General features: G+C 41.4%; 2 protein-coding genes across 9 annotated transcripts; both read right to left on the bottom strand.

Annotated features, from left to right (window-relative positions):
• Window positions 1-1,353: 1,353 nt before the first annotated feature.
• ccdc174 (coiled-coil domain containing 174) lies at window positions 1,354-11,128 on the bottom strand. 2 transcript variants are annotated; one of them, XM_088309957.1, is made up of 12 exons: window positions 10,974-11,128; window positions 10,695-10,802; window positions 10,516-10,616; window positions 10,393-10,451; window positions 10,163-10,316; window positions 9,995-10,090; window positions 9,787-9,917; window positions 9,607-9,701; window positions 9,153-9,297; window positions 8,931-9,071; window positions 7,772-8,419; window positions 1,354-1,826 (listed from the first exon to the last, which is right to left on the bottom strand). In XM_088309957.1, exons 1-11 carry the CDS (start codon window positions 11,013-11,015, stop codon window positions 7,803-7,805), a joined length of 1,689 nt encoding a protein of 562 aa, XP_088166083.1. In that variant the 5' UTR covers window positions 11,016-11,128; the 3' UTR covers window positions 1,354-1,826; window positions 7,772-7,802. The 2 variants fall into 2 exon arrangements, with proteins under 2 accessions (XP_088166083.1, XP_088166082.1); XM_088309956.1 differs by lacking the exon at window positions 1,354-1,826 and having other exon boundaries at window positions 7,618-8,419.
• Window positions 11,129-12,251: 1,123 nt separating this feature from the next.
• tatdn2 (TatD DNase domain containing 2) lies at window positions 12,252-17,027 on the bottom strand. 7 transcript variants are annotated; one of them, XM_088309129.1, is made up of 7 exons: window positions 16,746-17,027; window positions 15,964-16,258; window positions 15,432-15,794; window positions 13,642-14,550; window positions 13,438-13,565; window positions 12,994-13,177; window positions 12,252-12,606 (listed from the first exon to the last, which is right to left on the bottom strand). In XM_088309129.1, exons 2-7 carry the CDS (start codon window positions 16,246-16,248, stop codon window positions 12,466-12,468), a joined length of 2,010 nt encoding a protein of 669 aa, XP_088165255.1. In that variant the 5' UTR covers window positions 16,249-16,258; window positions 16,746-17,027; the 3' UTR covers window positions 12,252-12,465. The 7 variants fall into 7 exon arrangements, with proteins under 7 accessions (XP_088165255.1, XP_088165254.1, XP_088165249.1 ...); XM_088309128.1 differs by having other exon boundaries at window positions 15,964-16,286; window positions 16,748-17,027; XM_088309123.1 differs by having other exon boundaries at window positions 15,964-16,165; window positions 16,748-17,027.
• Between the last annotated feature and the right edge of the window lie 570 nt (window positions 17,028-17,597).

Genomic DNA, 17,597 nt, shown 5'->3' with positions numbered 1-17,597 from the left:
TGTAAGAAGAATAACATAAAATTGATCAAATCCCCTCTTGGCATTCATTGTTCATAATGTATACATATATAAATAGATGTGTAGCTTGGGGATTATACAGTTTTTTTTTTTTAGTTGGTTGTATTAAAAGGGTATCATTGTCCGAGAAAGTTTGACTCAGCATCCATGTCGATCAAAAAAATAATTACGGTTTGAATACAGAGTGACAAGCATTCACGCTAATGACATTGTCCGCTTTCACTAAATTACTAAAAGCAGCAACTTTGCGAAATGAACAAAACCCATGAACAGCGCAGTCTAAAGCAGTGGTGTCAAACTCAAATACACAGTGGGCCGAAAAATAAAACTTGAACAAATCCGCGGGCCAGCATTTAATTTTTTAAAAACAATATAAATTAAGATTTTTTTTTTTATTACAAATTTTTATCATCAGTGCTTTTATTAATGCAATACAATGTTTCGTTTTTAAAATTACTATTATAATTTTTAATGCTACTATTATCATATCGAATGTAAAATGGTATAGTAGTCATTTGATATAGCCTCGCGGGCCAAATATAATTACACTGCGGGCCAAATTTGTCCCGCGGGCCAGAGTTTGACACCTATGGTCTAAAGCGAATGACTTAGCTTGTGAGCTTGCTTGGGGGCTAGCACCTCCCGTCGCAGCGTGGAATGTAAAAATATTATCAGAAATTGCAATTTGTATTCAGCTCCATCAAGCAAAAAACAAAAAGGAGGTAGCGTTTTCATAACTAATTGCTCGTTTGCTTCATGTTTTGTTTGTTGTTGTTCATGATAAGGAAACTCAAATACTTGCACACAGTGGAGGTTGGCTGTGATCCTTTAAACAGAAGAGTGAGACCCCAACTTCCCTGAGAACAGTCTTCACGGCAAAGAGGAACAGGAAACATAGGATGTACTTCCTGCGGCAGCTGAACAAGTGCAAGCCCACCAGTGAGGTCATCATCTTGATTGCACGTATTGTACAACCGGCTCCACCTCATTTGGCCTGCATTCTCGTTGAATTTTGGCCTGACCTTCCAAATTGGATGAGGATGAAACACTCTTCAGTTTAGGGAATCATCAACAAGGCTGGACACGATGAGACATAGATCACATTATGGTCCAGACAATGGAATGAAATATAATTTGAAAGGGATCAAATTCAAATTGCACAGGCACGAGCACAGTTAGAAAACATTCAGGAGACATTATATCTAAAAAAAAAAAAAAAAAAAGGACCAACTGAAGGAGACTGAACGAGGAAGCCAGATGAGGCACCAAACAACCCCCCAATTTTCTTGAATGAAACAGAAAAACATAAGGAAAGGGAGAAGTGGGGAAAACTAATAAGGGAGGGGCACAGTATGGGATTGGAAAATGGAACAGGTGTTACATTAACAAACGAACCTTGGAGTACAAAAATGTACCCGATAGGAAAAAAAATGATCTGCTTCGTGATGCTGTTTGACATGAATCCATCCATCCATTATCTGATATGCTTCTCCTCAGGAGGGTTGTGGGCGTGCTGGAGCCTATCCAAGCTGTCTTTGGGCAGTCGGCAGGGTACACCTTGAACTGGTTGCCACACCAAGTTGAACAACCATCCGCATTCACACTCACACCTACGGGCAATTCAGAGTGTCCAATCAACCTGCAATGCATGTTTTTGGAAAGTGGGAGGAAACTGGAGTACCCGGAGAAAACCCACAAAGGCGCGGGGAGAACATGCACACTCCACAAAGGAAGGCCGGAGCCGGAATCGATCCCATGACCTCTGCACTGTGAGGCCATCGCACCAACCAGTCATCCACCATGCCGCCCTGTTTGACATCCAAGTTGCTATAATTTAAAAAAAATTCTTTCCAATGCATTTCCACAACAGTATTTTATATATTAATATTGTTTCTAAATGACTTCAGCGCATGCTTAAAAAGTACAATCCACGTTTATTTACTTAGCACCGTTTCATGAGACACGAAAAAGGTTGTCCAGTGCATGCCATAGCAATATGTGGTGCTTCCGCCTTCTGCTTCTCAAACCTCTAAAAGCCATTTTAGACAATTGAGCCACTGAGACCAAGAGTGGTCGACCGTGATTTTTGTCATTCTTCAGGTAAAAATTTATGGCTGCGATAAAACCTGCGGAATTTATGTCTTGGTGATTTATATGGCAAAGATTACTTCTAGAAATGCGTTTGTACAGAAATTGTTGTTTTCCTCTGAATTTAGTTGACTTGCGTTAACGTGATGACGTGCAGCCGACGAGATAAAAGGTGCTCCGTCTCTGTCTGTGTGTCTCCTGTTTGTGTCAGGCGAGGAAGGAACGTGACTCCTCCTCAGCGCCGCTCGGAGGTGAAACAATAAGAGAGGCTTAAAAAAGGAACTCCAGCTTGATATACTCCTTCCTGTCACTGTTTTGCTGTTTTTCACTCAAACTGGAGCAGGGAGGGTGGAAGTAACAGTAGTCAACCACCTTAAAAGATAAGAATAGACCTCTTCGGTCGTGCATTAACGAGGACCTGCGATGGAAATGGACTTTTTAATGTTTGTATAGAAATAGTTGGTCTCTGGAATGCCTGCTCATTCATCAAGAGTGAAATTGTACTCTGCAAATCGTTTGCGATCGTCTATCCGAAAATGTCTGTGAGCAAGACGTTAGTGACTTTTGCCAACTTGGGACATCATAGTTGACAGAGTAGTAGCTTCACGCTAATGCTATTCATTCAAGTCAATGTCCCCGCTGAAATAAATGGCCATTCGGAATAACCATTAATCGGTTCCTGCCTCCACACTAAAAAGAAATGTTGCAGAGGACAAAAAAAAATCAGTATGTATGTAAATATCTGTCTACATGTGTCGCTCCACCATTTGTGTTCAAATATCCATTGCTTCAAGGGTTATAATGGCGTGATACTGATACAAAATTCGGCTTGCAAAAAACTGTCTAAATTGAGGTGGCCTTCACAGAAAGAAAACACAGCTGGGAAGTTGTTTGTGCTCTGTCAGGTCATGTGTACAATGGCAGGTCTTTTTACAGAGGAAAAGTGTCAAACACAAGATTGACAATGTGACGTGCAAGAAAACAAACTCCAGGTGTGGAAGGAGAAATAGTCTTACTGTTTTTCTCATAACAAGCACCAAACATTTAGGATATGCACACACGCCACTCAATCAGCAAAGTCACAATTTTAATACGGGAAATTATTCATTACTTCATGACTGATATATAAGTGAGGGCTCAGTGAACCGAGACAATTATCTCCTGCCGATACAAAACAACATTAATTGTAATCGCGCACTTCACAAGAGCTGCAGCTCGAACAAAAAGGGTGGCGTCAGGCCGAAAACCAAAACATGCTCAATATAAGCCGTCTTCCTCAAAGTTCTGCGGTCCGGGTTCAAATTTCAACACTAACCGTGATGCCCACTGAGGATGTTCAAATTTGAGGTTCTACGGAACTTTGGGGCGGCATGGCTCAGTGGTCGAGTGGTTGTCTCCCAACCTGAAAGTTGTGAGTGTGATCCTCAACCCTTGTCACAAAGACACTGAACCCCCAAATTGCTCCTGATGCTGCGTCCTCAGTATGTACCGGTAAATGAGAAAACAGTGAAAGCGCTTCGAGTACCTAGAAAAGCGTTATACACGCAGAAGCCAATTTTCCATTTACAGGGTTGCACAGTGAGTGTTTCAAAAGTTTAGTTTGGCAAAGTGTAGTAAAACAGTTTCAGTTTTACAGGGAATCTTTTTTTTTTTTTTTTAAATGTGGGAGGAAGCTGGAGTAACCAAAGAATCCTCATGCCAGGAGGAGAGCATGCAATTTGAAAAGGCGTGAGAGTCCGTGCATTTCCTGTTAACTTCGTGAAAAACTGACATAGAAATCCAAAGAACAAAACAAAACAGGCAGCGTTAATTCTTTGAGGCAGGCTGAAATGAAGTCTAGCCATCGGGAACTCCAACACTGTACTAGAAGTTCACTCCCACCCAGAGTGTCCAAAAAGTGTGTCGTTTCAAGACCAGTACTGCGTGAGTATGTAATTAGGCTATAAAAGAAAGGACCCCCAGAGGTCCGACGTGCAGCATCAAGCTTAATGTCAAAGAATACTTGGAGGACTCGTTGCTGCATCTGTTCACAGCAGGCATCGAGCATGCTGGGCACTTTCCAGCGCACACGCAACACCGCGTCACTTTAATTCCTTTTTTTCTTTGGCTCCCCTTTGCACATGAACTCAATTGAAGAGGTCGTTAGAAGCAGTGGCCGGCTAATGTCTTGGAAGAGAACGAACGAGGGCCAAACGCAACAGTGGAGGCATTTTGAACAACTTTAGTTACTCTTTGAGGCATCTGTGTTCATGTCTGCGTCTTTTCTGTATAATATTGGCAACACAGCCACAGCCTACGTCCATGACTCTTTCATCCATCTGCTACTCGAGCCACATACGTGCAGTGATCTCCACCAGCCTGTGATCCAAGGCAGCAGGAGCACCGTTATGCAGCAACAGAAGCTCTCACGCTGGCTGCTTACAGCTCACTGTGGAGTGATGATGGAAGAGGAGGCCGGGCTTGACAGCTTATCGAGAGGAAGGTAGGACAGAGGCTGAAAAGGGCACAGACTTTTTATACCGTAAAATATTTTGACAGAACTCCAAACATGGATTTCGCTCTTTCTTCTGATTTCAATACTTTTATTGGATTTGTTATATACAGAATGAATCTGGTCGTGAGAATATGCGTTGATTGTATGATTATATCTTCTTGCTATTGTTCACAAACAGGTGTGTGTATATATATGATCATATACTGCGCGTTCATTAACAGTTTAACAAATGAATACAAATATTAAATTATAAATATGTACATAGATATTTGAAGGGGTGGTTGGGTTGATTGTTTAATATTACTGTTTGTTCTGATTGACCTTTTTGATGCAAAACTGGAATTTCTCTATTGTACGACCAATAAAGGATTTTTTTTTGTCAATTCTAACACAATGCATTTCCCTTAGGTCATACTATTGACAATTTGACAGAAAATATTCAGTACAAATGTATATTAAATGATCTGACGCTTGGATAGGGCTTTTCCACCTTCGGTACTGAAAGCGCTTCACACTATTAACTCATCTACGTACTGATGACACAGCATCAGAAGCAAATGGGGTTCAGTATCTTGCTCAAGGATACTTTGACATGGTCACAATGACCGGGGATTGAACCCACACCCCCTTGTTTGGAAAACGACCACTTTACAGCCTGAAAAACCACATGACCTGTTCACCATTCAAATTGAAGGCGGCATGAAAATGGTCTAATTGGCTGTCGTATACAAACAACAAACAGTCTCAGGTGTGCCTACCCACACATCCAGTGTGAAACTAAACAACGGTTTCAACATTTTTTGTTGGCTTGCACACTTCTGAAATTGAAATACAACAAAGTCGTCAACGTCATTAACGTTTCTCGAAAATGCATTTTATAAAAGGACTTGAAATACACGGTGCCCCGAGATCGAAGAAAACAGAGTACGTTAGTAAATGTTAGGATAGACATAATACTTGCAGGAGTGACTGATGACATGGACAACCTGATTTAATTGTGTTCATACATAAATTCACCGAATGAATAACTTTGATGAATTCTCCTTCCACTTGAGCGCTTGTGCTGTTTGACAACAACTCAGTTCAATAATCCATGAAGTTTGATCTATAAACGGTCGTTATAATGTACAGCAATCATAAAAAGGTGCCATTGTAAATGTTAAATGTCACGAGGGGATCATAACATACATGGCTCATTACATGTAACCTGTTCAAAGCGTGTTGTTTGACTGGTTTTAGGGACACTTCGGTCATGGTTCAAGCTCAAACAAGGCGCTCAACGGTGAGGGATTTTTAATTATGCCGGAGGGCACTTTTACGACGCGGCACTTTAATGGCCCGGCCAGGAAGTGAACTTAACAAACTGAGAGTGGAAATCAAAAGGCGTAAATTGTTCACCTCAGGAAAGTTACCTGAGCAACACGGACAAGCGTGTCAACCTGGAGAACAAACACAATTTTACAAGGCAGCCAATTGAAGACAAAAATACATTATGAGCTTTTTGGAACAATTTAGGATTCTTCCTTGAATTGCAAGCCATGAACATAAAAACAAGTGGAGGGTATACGCAAAGTGCCATTAGGGATAATAGGTCATTAAGACTCAACTGGTTAAATCAAGCATATTGAGGCAACAAACACATTTACAAAAGCGCCCCGGGATATTAAGAGATGGTCTCCTAAAGAAAACCAATAGTTTCACATCAGCTTCGAATAAAGTCATATGCATAGTCGGCAAGATACTGCAGTCAAGTCCAAGTCCTTAAAATGTCACACAAATTAGGGTTCCACATGTGGGAAAATACGTGGTCGTAACACCCGTCCTTCCCCTTATTAATATTTAATCGTCATCAGAACAGAGTCAATACGACAGGCGCCAACCCACATAGAGCTGCTAAAACATGATTAAATTAACAGTAAAAATGATCACGGGACAAACACCGATGGACACGGCATCCCGAGAGGCTTCCACGTGCTGACGCTCATTTTTTAATTTATTTTTCCATTATGAAAACAGCAGGAAGTCTTGCTTGGATTAAAGTGACACATCCACACGCTGACATCATTTCTCAGTGCGGTGGCGCTATGAGAGGCAAGGAGGGGAGGGGGGGGGGGTTCTGTGACTACGACACCCGCCCCCACATAAAAGTCATTCCATGCGCTTAAAGTGGCCAGTCAGCAGGTCGCCACTTAAGCGGATGGCGGACTGTCACCACTGTATCGGTTCATCAATGGGTGACTGTGTCGTGGCTGCAGAGAGCCATTTTCTTTTCAGAAATCTGTGTAGCCGCTCCAGTATTCCATTTGATATTCTAAAATCTATTTAAAAATGATTGTCTCAGTACCCCAAAAGCCCTGATAGACAAAAAAAAAATCCCAGTCATACCCGAGATAATTGTAGGATAAATATTTATACTTCATTATTTTCAGCACATGTGCAGTTGGATGTAGCCCAGTTTATGGTGATATTGACATTTCATACTCAACTGAAAATCAGAGTTTGACCGCCTATACTGATAATGCCCCCTTTTTAAAACTACCTCAGCTGAGTAATATTTTGAATTGCAGCAACATCTAGTGGTTGTTGCTTTGATAGTCATACACTTACTGGTGTTGTCAGTAACATTGGTAGATTTGGCACCATCCACTTATTTTTTTATAGCGTTTTTCCTCATTCGTGTTGCAGAGCTGCAGCCCATCCTTGAAACTGTAGGCAAGAGATGGGGTAGACCCAAGACGGGTTGCCAATCAACTGCAGGGAACATGCCCAGAACTCCACACTTACAAAAAAAAAGGCTAAGTTCCGATTGACGTATTGATTTCCTTTTTCACTATTTTAACAGCAATTGTAATTGGCAGCTTGCGTGCGCAATAATTTTGGCCTTTTGTCAAAGAACAGCTCTTGTATTGAATTTCATTGAACTGTGCATGTTTACGTTACTAAAGTGGCACACAGAGCGGCCTGAGTTTGCAATTCATGTATTTGTATTCTCCGAAATGAACCAAGTCACACTAATAGCAAATCTATCTATTTATTAAATATTTAACCACAGAAGTGTAGTATTTCACCATGGCCCTACAGGCACGAGGGGTAAAGTGAGCCAAATATCCTTGAGGGATATACTGTTGCATCTCATGTGTGTCACATTGTAAATTTTATATTCAACATTACCTTTTTCTCCCCTTTTTTCTACACGCAGGTATCAGGTGGCGTTCCTGTAGAAGGACAGCATGTCATCCAGACTTTGGGAGGGGCCTTGCGGTGGCTGCTCAGGCTCTGTTGGTTTAGGGGGTGCCTCAGGCCGGCTGGGCTCGGTGGGTTTGGGTGGCACCTGGGGCTGGTTGAGCGCACTGGGTTGGGGGTGCACCTGAGGCTGGAATTGGCTCTGCATTGGGGGCGGACACTGAGGGGGATATTGGTTTTGGTAGTGTGCAGGGAAATGAGGAAATGGGAAAGGTGGGCAGATAAAGTGTGGAGGGGCAAATGGAGGGTAAAAAGGAGGAAGGGGGTACTGGAGGTTGGCAGGGGGAGCTGGAGGGCGACATGGAGTTGGAGGCCGTGGTTGAACTGGGGGATTTTCTGGAGGTGGAGGCTGTGAGGGGACAGCTGAAATGGGTGGGCTTGGATCGTCGTCCTGGCTCTCAGTGCTCCCACCGGGGCCTTGTTTCCGCGAGAAAGACATTTGGGGAGTTTTCTTCTCTGGCATTTGTGTCTGTGTGGGTCTTGAGCGTTTCTGGTCGGTAAAGTATGCGGAGGGAGGTGCAAACTCCGAATCTCTCTCCGATTGACGCCGGCCTTTCCACTCACTAAACATGGACTCTTTAATACAAAAAAAAAAATAAAATAAAAAATGGATAGACACAGGAGTTGAATTGTCAGTGAGAGGGCACAATTTCTAATAATTTTTTTCTGATGGTGATTTGATTTTTTTTCGTGCTAATCAACAGCGTACTTTTTTACAGTGGGGGCTTGGGAGTTCATTTTTAAAATCAGAGTAAGTTTCATCCACACATAAAGAGCTTTTTGTCCACATGCAATAGTAGGTTTTGTCACTAAAAAGAGAGCTTTCGTAAAACTATACTAACTCATTTACTACCATTGACGGCTAAAGACGTCAATCCTTCCATATTTTTTTTTTTAACTCGGCTGGTAGCAAATGAGCTACTTTTGCTCAAGTTTTTGTTTACCACTACATTTTTTTATGACTCCTTTTCAGTGTTATTCATGATAATCTCCTTTCAGAGAATTTCAGCGCTTGGTCTTTCCACACATGATGACATGTGGTCCATGTTTTGTCGCTGTCATGCAACCAGAGCAATAAACAACGTACCTTTGCCTCTGTCCCACTCTCGAACATGAGGGACTCCAGGTTTGGTGTCCCTTCTTTCTTGAATCTCCACTTCCACTTTCTTCACTCTGCTGACCTCTGGTGGATCGTGAGGCGGAGGCGAGGGCGCTGTCACGTCCTCATCTACAGTTACCATACCCACAAGCAAATATTTTACCAAATGAAACAAAGACGGAAGAATTGGACAGTTTGGTGGATTTTCACCTTCATTCCCTTTCTCGAGCAGCTCTTCCTCTGCATCAATCCCTTTGGCCTTGAGCTTCCTCTGCTTTATTTTGGCCAGCCGGGCCTGCAGGATTGCCTTCTTCTTATCTTTTAGTCGCTCTCTCTTAGTCCGCTGGTCAGTCGTCTGAAAAAATGGGACGGTCATTTCCTTTAGGGAAGTATACTCAGGTTCTTTACTTACACACTGGCATTTTTCAGATGTGGTGAGGCTTTTTTTTTTGGGGGGGGGGGGGGGGTCACTAAATATACAATATGCAACTGGATTGTATAGATTGAACCGAACTGTAGTTGATGTATAAAGAAGTAAAAAAAAGTTTAACCCAACATAAAATTACGCACAGTTGGAATATTCAATTAAGTAATTCTTCGCGTACTCCGATATTAAGACAGCCAACAGTACATGAATAGAATTAGTACTAAATGAGGAGCACACCTGGTCCCTAAGCATGTCCAGAGTCTCTCTCTGCTTTCTGCGATGATCCTCGTCGTGAGAAAATGCAAAGTAGCCCACGCCAAGCTCCCGAGCCTCTGCAAGATGACACAAAAGCAGCAAAGTGAGGGCAAAGTTTCCTTTTCCACTTGTGTTACCAGTATAGCCTAAATTAAAGCTAACCTTGAGCCCTGATGTTTTCGTAGTGGACGGGTCCAACGGGCTTCTTCATGGCTTCCTCCTCTTCTCGCTCCCACTCTTGCCTCTGCAGCTCTCTGCGCATGTCCTCTGACAGCAAGTCAGCGGAGACTTTTCTACATGGAACCAACACATGCTTAGTACACCATCCCTTGCCTAAAAAAACCCATTGAAACTGGATTTGATTACATACCCATTTCCTTTGAAGTCGTGGTCCATTTTCATAAAATCCGGCAAGTCTTTCTTCATACACCTCCGCGATCGTCCCAAAGCATCCACAAAGTCAACCCTATGGTAGAACAAGGAAGGTCAGTTGACTTTTGATGACTTAACTGGTCAACACTATAATCATAAATATTACCATTCTTCATCTGGATTCTGAGGAGGAGGAACAGGGGACAATCTGTCTTTTTCCTCCTCCTCACTGTCAGCGTGCTTCTGGGTCTGTGTTTCTCGTCTTTTGTCAATAATCTTCTGAGCAAAATCCACCAGGTATAACCCCTCTGTTTCTTCATCTGATAGCAAAGTTAATATCATTAAGCATTATTTTTAATCACACGTACGGTAGGTAGTGCGTCACTCAATTCTGACCTGGAAAATTTCCTTTCGTCATCTGTTCGTAGAGTTTAGCTTTTTCCTCGAGTTTGCTCCTAATAAAAAACAAAACGTATTACTTACAGTGTTATTTAAGAACTTTCAGGATTGACAATTTACTTTGCTGTATCCAAGGTTCTCTGCTCCTCAGCCAGCTGTTCTGCATCTTTCTCAGCTCTTGCCGAAACTCCAGAGTTTTTCTTGACCCAAACATTTGGTTTCTACACAGTGGATACAGCAGCAACTTGAGTAGACAGCTCGTTTTAACATGGACAAATAAAACTTAACATTTAACGTACCTTTACTTTGGGTTTTGGTTTATGTCCAGTGTCAGAACTTTCTTGTCCAAGTCTTTGCTGTTTGAATTGCTCCTGCTTTCTGTAGAGCTCAGCTTTAAGGTCCACCAGCTAAGATAAACCATACGTGATTAAGAATCTACTTTAGACTACATCTAAAGCAACGTAAATGAATGTAACATAATGCAAGCAAACTAGCATGTTGGCTAACGTTAGCTGGATTTCTCGCGATATTAACCGTCAGGCAATGTCGATAGTTTGCTTGCTAAAAGAACAACTTACCGAAGAGGCAGTCACGTCAAACGGTCTCTTCTTTTTGTCCATTTTAAAGTATTTTCTATATCCAATTTGGAGACTTTAGTGGGGACAGTGTACAAGCGTCCTCTGACCTTCTTCTACAGTTTTGCTACCTGGTAAATGTTGCAATACCGCCTACTGGCGGCCATACGAGGAAACTGCATCTACGTTTTAATCCTGCTACTACATTTGGCCACTTTAAAGGTCATTCTCGAATTGGTTTAAAAAAAAAAAAAAGATACATTTCAAAGTTGAAATTATTTTTTTGATAGTAAAATAATACATTCTAGAGTTTATCGTTTAATTACAATTTTAATATCATTTAAAAACGTAAATGTGGTGTATTTCATGCAAAAATGTTAATCGTAAAATTGTAAATCACAAAACATACTGGTGATTGTAATATTTGATGTTTTTTTTATGTATTTATGATAAAAGCTGGTCATCAAAATGGAAAAACTATATTTTACTATTTTGTGTTTCATTATTTACAATAAATCAGTTAACGATCACAAAAAGGCACGACTGTTAAAATTGATCAATTTAAGGTTTAAAAAAATGCTACAAATTACTGCAGGAAAGCATGGTGTAAGTCTTATGTGGCCTACAGACCATTATTTGCTCACCTCTGCATTAGAAGACTACTACACTTTATAAACAAAAATGAACTTTCAAATAAAATACGTCCGTTGCTTTGGATTTTAGTGACAACATTCCACCACACTACCACTTTCACATTTATATGCAATGACAAGTTTAAGTCAGGTTGAGTCCCTTTCAGTCAGGAGCTGCCATGACAAGTCACTCGCATGATATATGATGAAAATAAAAATCTATTATTCCATGATCCTGTCAAACACAAAACATCTAGAAAAGCTGAAAAGCGGGTCAGACAAATCAAAGCAGATGTGGATGTGTTGCCGTATGTATTGGGCACATTTGTTGCATCCGGAACAAAGTGTTCCCTGAACCACATGTCGGGTTTGTATTTATTGAAAAACTGTGGAACAGCGCACCCCTACCTGTTTGCCATGAGTCAGACACATCAATGTCTCAAGAGGTTGGCTACTCAAAATAAAAAGCACTCAAAAATGAACATGCAAGTGGAAATGTGCTTGTCCTTCAGAGGTGCAGTACTTCATTTCCCCAATCAATGATGTGCCTTCGAAATGTTTTGCTCGTCCACTTCCACATCTAAGTTACTGTACTGTGCAGCGGTGATTTCTCGTCGGCATTGCTGCTTCAAAAACAAAACTGCTGGAATTGAAGTATTTCATTTATTTGGAAAGCTTTCGAACCAAAACAAAACAGACCACAAAAAATGTTAGTCCAATAAAACCAGGACTAGATAACTGCTTATATAACGACAGCATGCACCTACACAAATGTATACTGCACTGCACATATAAACTCAAAATACATCTCATTAGGGAGGAGCCGTAAGTACACCAGCTTCAACAAAGCTGTCATTTCTCACTCAGATGCCATAAAGCCGAGTGGTGTTGTTTCGGATGGTGCCGAGCACGGTGGGCATGTCTTCGCCCTTAAGCAGACTCAGCTCCTGCAGTGTATGGATGCCCAGTCCCGGATGGGAAAATTTGCACCGGTCTTTCTTCACCTATCAGAATGGAAGAAAATGAGGAACATGCTCTCTGCTGCTGAGTAACAAAGTGGAGGCAACACATTTGGGGTGCTGGGATATAAAGCATTTGAAAATGGATAATCAAAAAAATAAACTTCTCCACAGGAGAATGCATATAAAAGAGCATGCACTCTCTTCGACAATACACTTTGCAGTGGATAAATACATTATGATCCAACTACTTCCACAAATAACAGAGCCACAACTCAATTCTTCACACATTTGAGTTTTGAGGCTAAAGGAGTATTTAATGAAGTGCAATATTTTTGGAATATGCTTGAACATTTATGAGGAATTACAACCTACTGTTGATGGTGCTTAGTTTGACCTTAAACACGTAGAAGCAGTGTTTACATTTCATACCATTCGTGGCAGGAAATACGGTGCATCTGTCTCCAACACAATGCGGTCTAGTGGGACTTTGCGCACGGCATCTCGGGTCTCAATGGCGCTCGAATAGGTGATCACGGCTGTGAAGCCCACGTACAGGTTGGGGAACGCTTCCAGGAAAGGTTCGATCACCGGATAGCTTTTTGTAAAACAGTGTCTACGATACAAAATAAATAAAAGAATTCAGAAAAAAAAAGGCAGGTTAGGATTGTGTTGATGTCGTTAAATGATGTCCAGCACTTTTCCACAGGAAAATGGAAAAGGAGGGTCACATCTTTGTTGGGGTTGTGCAGCGAGCTAAAACCAAATTGATACGCAACGAACACAATAAAGAAGGGGAAAAAAGAAGTGCAGCAGTTTGCAAGGAGCGACACCCCCGAAGAAGGTCTCAAGAACCAACAAGAGGCGAATACACACCTGTGAATTTTGTAATCTCTGGGGACGCACGTCTTCAGGATGGCTAACAGGTCATCATCTGCATCCCTGCAGTGGATGAGCAGAGGCTTGTTCATGGTCACAGCCAATTGCAGCTGTCGCTTAAAGACCTTCACATCAAGACAAAACACCATGAGGACACTGAAGCTTCACTCTCTGATTCAGATCAAGTCATTCCGAGCCTACCTCTTTTTGCGTGCTGATAGATGTGGAGTTTTTATGGGAGTAGTCCAAACCCATCTCGCCAAACGCCACAGCTTTTGGATGCCCCATGGCTTTAAGTATGCTGCATTCATGGACCCTGGAGTACTCATGAGCAAAGTGTGGGTGACACCCAAAAGCACCCCAGACCATATCCTCTTCCAGGAGGACCTCCCAAAGGGCTTCCTTGGACATGAGCCGTGGGTTGCAGAAGTCCGCAATGCAGCCTTGAAACTCCGTGGGAAAGCTGCTGCGGTAGAGATTTCGGAAGCGGCCGAAGGAGCCAGAGAAGCCCAGTTTTCCGTACAGCATGTCAAGATGGCAGTGTGTGTCTATGAAGCCACCGACGCTGTGGGGGTAACTTGACCAAGTGGGTTCAGCTTCATTCATGGACAGTCTTGGATTACGAGTGCGATCATGTTGAAATGAATAACGGGGGGAATGGATGGAAGAGCCAGCGTATGACTGTCTGCGTGTGGTTGAGGAGGTACTTTCACTATTATTTGAACGTAAGGGCAGAGCAAAGGGGTCTGAGAAGTCTAGAGTCTTGGGATTTAGAGTTTTGGTAGTCACTCGGGCCGCTGCCGAAGGATTCCTGTCTTCTTGCTGCTTGTATGAGGCAGGATTAGTCCTATTTAAATCCCTCAAGTCCTCACTGCATTCTCTCGGGGATGAAAAAGGAGATAAAGAACAAAAGCTGTAATTCATCGGCGAGCTCAGGCATTTCCAGCCGTTGGAGGGGTCAGCCTGAGGAGTCATATGGTAAACCAAGGAATCTGGAATATACTCGAGAGGAGGGATTGAAGAATCAATGTTCTGAGTTTGAGGTTCGAAGGCAGACACGTCGTCTTGGGAGTGATAAGGATATTTTCCAAATTCTTCCGGCACAAAGTCCTAAACGACAATAATGAAACTAGAATTAATATCACTTGAGCATATGCTATACCCTGAATATTGAAAGATGAGACTCGCTTTTATTCACTTGAATGGACCCGGAAATGCGCACGGATCACAAAAATGTTTACCACAAACCTAACTTACTTCATCCAGCGGTAGAGCTGATCGTACTGTGTGATTATATATGTATTTTATTTTTTTTTATTTATTTATTTTTTTCCCCATTGAGTGACAAAATGGCCACCCCTTGAAATGGATGGATTTTGTTACTTAACTCAGACTCCACAAAGGCTTTATTAATCAGAATACTGACTAGTGGGTTCACATAGAACATATTCTTGGAAAGAACTTTTCTAACGTGACTTACCCCTGAAACAAAATTTAAAAGTGTCTGTACAGTTAATAAAGGTTTTACCAGGACAATCAGAATTGACTATTCCTATTTCAGAGGCTTAGCAACTTGCATTCAAACTTCCTCTGTATCACAGTTGAACCCGACTGGCTGTGGAATAAATGAGCAATGAGTCACCATATTCCCTTCTCGCAGTGGCAGAGGTGCCCTTGAGCAACCAATTTACTCAACTGCTCCCAAAGTAGAACGCTGCCCACTGCACTACCCAGTGTCGTTAATGGTTTGTGCCAATAAAAGCCGCCTTTTTTTTTGCTGCCATTTATAAACATCAAAGACATCCAACAAACAGTTGTCTTGCAAATATTTTGTGCTCAGAGGTAGCTGTAAAGATGATACATTCAAATCAGAGGCCTGTAAAAACCTAACTCGGAAATGACACTCAAGGTTTTCTAATTTTGCTTTTTTAGAACGAGCATTGTATAGTTCAATAAAAATAATCCGTTTCCATTGATTAAATGGGACTTACCCTTTCGCCCACTTGAGGCACTGCGTCATCTTTTTGGTCAACTGAAACCTCAACAGCCTGAAAAGGTGAGCGCTGATCTTCACTCATTTTCCTCCACTGTGGCGACCAGTAGCCATCAATTGTGAGTGAAGTCTGACTGTGTTTATCAGTCTTCACATGGGGGCTTGCTGGGGGCAGAGACAGGCAGTCACGGCTAATTTTTGGAGGGCTGCTCATCAATCCCTCGCTGTCCATAGCAGCAGATAATGACTTCTTGTAGACTGTCTCCAAGCCTTCCTCTGGCGTCCTGTCCTTTTTCTTGATGAAAACGTTAAATGGAAGAGTGGATACTTCACCCGGTGCAGTCTCCTGCTGATGGGTGTCCTGTGAGATGAGCACAAAAAAAGTCCAATCTTGCTATTTAAGTCATGACATTCCCATGTAACATCATACACATCACTAATACGCATCTGTGTTCCGTTATTGTGAAATTTATTATATAATAAACATCTTTACTCATCAGGATAAAATACGTCACAGTGCACAAATTTACCTGGGATGTGAATGTTTCAAAATACTTTCTAGTGCGCTTCCTGAGCTCAGCTTTGCTTTGAGAGGCAACAGCATCAGAGGTCGCCTCGACTTTCCTCTTAGGGGTGTTGAGACTCAGCTCACCAGAGTCAACTGGTCCAGGAGTGTTGCTGAGGGGCAAATCTGCTTTGGGCAGCACTTTGCCAGGCATGGGTGTTGCATGTCTTTGATGGACACACAGAGTTGGAGATAAAACTGTTTGATGCTTTGATATCATAAAAGCCACCTTCTTCCTGTTGCTATCCATGTTGGATAACCTAGATAGATAAGATTTATAAATTCATCCTGTGGGGAAAATTTACATAATATGAATTTGTGAACTGTATTAGAAAACTAAAACACATACCATTCACAAGCATGAAAAAGTATGAATTTATCAAAACAATTACAAACGGGAAAATATTCAAACGAAATAATCATCTTAATTAAACTATTATGGTAATGTCCTTATTGAACATGCTGAGTCAACCAAGCATTAAGCCACTTAAAGATTTACATTTTACTGGCATTGAAACCGAAGAATAACAGACATTTTTTTTCACTGATTTTTTTCGACTGTGTGGCAACGTTAGACCCATAAAAAATATTGGAACTTGCTCGAAAGCAGTAGCGAAACCTTTAATATCATGCTAAGGCTAACGTTAGCTAGTTCTGTATTAGCCATCTTTTACCGCTACATGTATACGCAAAAAACAAACACTACGGCTAAAAGTCAAAACATAAACGAACGTTTATATTACTCACACGAAACGTGTGCGTATTTTGTCCACCTCATATCGACGATAGTTACCTTCCCTCTGTGGTGTGTTGGCGGTGAGGGTTGGACGTCGAAATATCAGTAGAAATTGATTACAATATATTTGTTGTTCCGTTTTAGTGAGTCGGTAGCTACCAGAAAGCCTGTAATGATTTGTTTGGGGGGTGGGCAATAAAGTAACTTTCCAAAATGTTATTTCCGAATTGAACGTTGTTTGGCTATACCGTTTTGAAACGCTAGATGGAGACAAAGCTGCGTGTTTGTCTCACCTCGCGAGATTTGGTCAAGAGAACAGGTGCGAGCATTTTGGTGGAACGTTCAAATAGTCCCTGAAATTGTGATTGTGAGCTCGGAAGGTTGTTTGTAATAATAATAATAATAATAATAATATTCATTTATTTGTTTATAAAGGACTGAAGGACCGTATTTAAATATTGTAGTGTGAAGAACGCACTTTTCATTTGAATGTTTGGTCTTCACGAGTTAGTTATTTTTTATCCTTATATTTACTGTAATTAAAAAAATCAGGTTATGAAATGCACTCAATGACCAAGTTTGTACAGCAAAGTAATAAAATATGTGGTCAGTGGTCACGCTGCACAAGAGTGGACCCTCATTTGCCAAGGTGCTTATTTTTCATTTTATTGTGTAATCTTCATGCCATAAAAGTGCTTTTCATACAAATATTAAACTACATTTGGGTCATTTCTTTAAATAAAACGCTTATTATGAAAATGTTGTCTTCCTTCTGAGATGAAGGCAAAATGTTGCCTGTAAAATGTTTTTTCAGTAATAGACTTCTTTTGGGGCCCAGATGTCCCTTTAAATTGAGTCCCCAA

Source organism: Idiotropiscis lumnitzeri, chromosome 11 (assembly GCF_059441095.1).
Source record: "Idiotropiscis lumnitzeri isolate Australia: NSW breed Sydney's pygmy pipehorse chromosome 11, RoL_Ilum_1.0, whole genome shotgun sequence".
NCBI classification, from domain to species: Eukaryota; Metazoa; Chordata; class Actinopteri; order Syngnathiformes; family Syngnathidae; genus Idiotropiscis; species Idiotropiscis lumnitzeri.
The sequence above is the reverse complement of the archived record's forward strand: the minus strand, read 5'-3'. Positions and strand labels throughout refer to the sequence as shown.